General features: G+C 43.0%; 1 protein-coding gene across 1 annotated transcript; it reads left to right on the top strand.

Annotated features, from left to right (window-relative positions):
• Positions 1 to 1,433: 1,433 nt before the first annotated feature.
• Positions 1,434 to 3,628, top strand: LOC131253768 (LRR receptor-like serine/threonine-protein kinase EFR). Its single transcript, XM_058254907.1, has 2 exons — positions 1,434 to 3,482; positions 3,605 to 3,628. Exons 1-2 carry the CDS (start codon positions 1,434 to 1,436, stop codon positions 3,626 to 3,628), a joined length of 2,073 nt encoding a protein of 690 aa, XP_058110890.1.
• Positions 3,629 to 3,655: the final 27 nt, after the last annotated feature.

Raw genomic sequence — 3,655 nt, 5'->3', positions numbered from 1 at the left:
AATGTCTTATTTGGCTTCACCAACCCGTTCTCCTAATTATTCTAAGCTCTTTTCACGTTAGGCGTAACTCCTAAAGCCCGACGGATGAAGAGTTATAATCAAACTAAAACTTACTATTTATAGTAAAAATGAAATTAAAACAGGGAAACGACCGTCGATCCAGAGGTTTTTCGTAATTTTGGGCTGCGCAAGGTTGGTTGGCTAAAGTAGCTCGTTCAACCCCAAAATCACATATTTTATGCCCGATAATTGATTCCGGATTGTGAGATACGCCCGATCTAAGGTCCGACGGTCCGGATCACTTCTGTCGTCAACCGGGCCCTTTCTGATCCATCTTGGCCATGAAACTGTCCGCGACCCACTCTACATCACTATGTTGGAAATTCAGCAGCTAGCTAATAACCGAGGTTAAGATGGTCCCATCAGAGTGAATTTTGGGCAATGCATATCCAAAACAGGGCCTTCAATTGGACAGTCCAAATTGATGGACATGCATTCCTGCATTCCAACAACTTCGTACGGATGAACCACCGCATCGGAGAAATTTTTCTGATCGAATTGATGAACATCCATTCATGCATGCCAACAACTTCCAACGGATCAATCACCCGCATTTAGTCGCAATTGGGTCGGGACTCAAACCAATCTGATACAATCCAACTCAGGTTTAAGTCTGAAATATGAGGCCAAGAGGATTATCCATAATTAAAATCCATGCCGTCCATCTATTTTTCTATATTATTTTATGGTATGAGACCAAAAATGAGATATATATCAATCACAAGTGGGCCACATTACAGGAAACAGTGTTGAATGAGCGTGACCATTAAAAACCTTTTGGTGGCCATAAAAGTATTGGATCAAGCTGATATTTGTTTTTACCCTTCATCTGGTTCTGTATGACCAAATAAACAGTACAATGGGCCTTGGAGGACTTTAATGGTGGATATCCAATCACTATTGTTTTCCTGTGGTGTGGTCCACCTGACATTTATTTCCCTCTGAATTTTGGGATTAGGCCTAAAATGATCTTTAAAAATGGATGAATGGAATGGATGGAATACATACATCAAGGTGGGGCTCACAGAGCACCGACTGGTGGCAGGGGAGTAGCCAATCCTTTTCCTTTTTTTTAATATATTTTAAAAAATTGATGACGTGGTACTTACAGTGACGTTGACCAATGAAAACGCTGGAGTCAGGGAGTTCCTGACTCCAGGAAACAGAGGATCGGCACTCGCTGCTCACTGTTTCCACGAAACAGAGGATCCGCACTGAAAAAGAGATCCATGAAATCAACCAGCTATTTGTTATTTAGTAGCCTGGTCAAGTCATGAGCGGAGGAGAAGTGGGCCCTTCTCCGTAGATATAGAGGGGAATCCACTCCCTATTTGTCTCCACACCTTGGCTTTCCTGCATTCACGAACTCAATAATGGAGCCCCCGCCAATGAGCCTATGGGTAATTTGGTCATTTCTCCTCCATGCCATCATTTTCTCCTCCATGAACGTTCCATGGTTGTTGGGATCTGCTGCTAACTTCTCCAACGAAATAGATCATCTTGCTTTGGTCCACTTCAAACATCTGATAACTGACGATCCTCTCCATTCCTTGAGCTCCTGGAACCATTCTCTCCACTTCTGCCACTGGCAAGGAGTGACTTGCGGTGGTCGCCGGCATCCTCAAAGGGTCACGGCCTTGAACCTTGCTGGCCAAAACTTGGTGGGCCCCATATCTCCTTACATAGCAAACCTCACCTTCCTCAGGATCATCAATTTCGTAAACAACAGCTTCTACGGCGCGGTTCCCGAAGAGATTGGCCATTTGTTCCGCTTGCAGTATCTCAGTCTGGCCAATAACACATTCACCGGAGAAATTCCAGTAAATCTGACCCACTGTTCAGAACTCAAAGTCCTCGATCTTGACATGAACCAGCTTGTAGGGAGGATTCCAACTGGGCTAGGTTCTCTGTCCAAGCTCACCGAATTAGACCTTGGTCTTAACAGTCTTACTGGAAGCATCCCACCTTCACTTGGAAACCTTTCGTCTCTCACTTACCTTTATATTTCGATTAACAGTCTCGAGGGCAGCATCCCAAGTGAGCTCAGCCAGCTGGTAAGCTTAGAGGTGCTTGCAATTTATTCTAATAACCTGTCAGGTAGGATTCCTCCCTCGCTATACAATCTTTCATCCATTAACAGTTTGGACGTGGGAGATAACAGATTGAATGGAAATCTTCCATCCAACTTAGGCCTCACTCTCGCTAATCTCCAACAACTCTTTGTTGGAAGAAACCAATTCACAGGACCCATACCGGTTTCATTACCCAACGCTTCGGGACTTGCACTTGTTTCATTTGCGTTCAATAGTTTTAGTGGATCCGTGCCTATGAATCTTGGAAGCCTCAAGAATCTCACTAAGGTATTTTTCGGCCAAAATCGACTTGGAACTGGGAAATCTCATGACTTGAGTTTTCTCGTTTCATTGACCAATTGTACTAGCTTACAAATGCTGGACATGAGCCATAACCGTCTCAGCGGTGGGTTGCCTGACTCCATAGCTAATCTTTCTACCCAACTGACATTGCTAGGACTTGGTGAGAACAGGATATTCGGAAGCATCCCATCTGGGATTCAAAACCTTTTCAGCTTAACAAAGTTGTCTATGCAATATAACTTTTTAACGGGTGCCATTCCCATTGGTGTTGGGAAGCTTAACAAAATGGAGGTACTTACCTTCGGTAGAAATGAATTATCGGGAAATATTCCATCTTCCTTGCAAAACATGTCCCGGTTGTATATACTTTCTTTATACCAAAACAGTCTAACAGGGAGCGTACCTTCACGTCTTGGAAATTGTACATACATGCAGTTCTTGCACCTCTTTGATAATAATCTTAGTGGTAGGTTACCCAAACAACTTTTCAGCTTTCCCTCTTTAATTGAAATCTTTCTTGGAAACAACTCGTTTAGCGGTGATCTGCCATTGGAAGCCGGATACCTGAAAGCTCTCCAGAATTTGAATGTTGCTAATAACAAATTGTCAGGCGAAATTCCAAGCACACTAGGTAACTGTCTAAGCCTAGAGTATCTTGGGTTGGATGGGAACTTCTTTCACGGGTCAATTCCTTCTACATTTAGTACTCTAAGAGGCCTTCGATCCCTGGATCTTTCAGGCAACAACTTGTCTGGAAAGATTCCAAAATACCTGGAGAACCTTTCTGCTTTACAATACCTCAATCTATCTTTCAATGATTTCGAGGGTGAATTACCAAAACAAGGGGTCTTTAGAAATGCCAGTGAAGTTTGGGTACTCGGAAATAGTAAGCTTTGTGGAGGTATCGAAGAATTGAAATTGCCAGCGTGCTCTAGCCAAGCTTCCAAGAAATTGGGGATGTCTTTTGCTTCAAAAATAAAATTCTCAATAATTGGTGTTGTCCTGTGTCTTATTTCATCATCATGTTTCCTTACCACTCTGTATTGGGTAAGAAAGTCAAGAAAGAAACCTTCTGTTCCGCCATCCGCGGAGGATCCTTTCATGATCATATCATATGCAGACCTCTTTAAAGCGACAGATGGCTTCTCTTCTGCAAATTTGATTGGCAGCGGAAGCTTTGGTTCTGTATATAAAGGAACACAAGATCGAGATGAACTGTT

Source organism: Magnolia sinica, chromosome 8 (genome assembly GCF_029962835.1).
Source record: "Magnolia sinica isolate HGM2019 chromosome 8, MsV1, whole genome shotgun sequence".
Classification (NCBI taxonomy): Eukaryota; Viridiplantae; Streptophyta; class Magnoliopsida; order Magnoliales; family Magnoliaceae; genus Magnolia; species Magnolia sinica.
The sequence above is the reverse complement of the archived record's forward strand: the minus strand, read 5'-3'. Positions and strand labels throughout refer to the sequence as shown.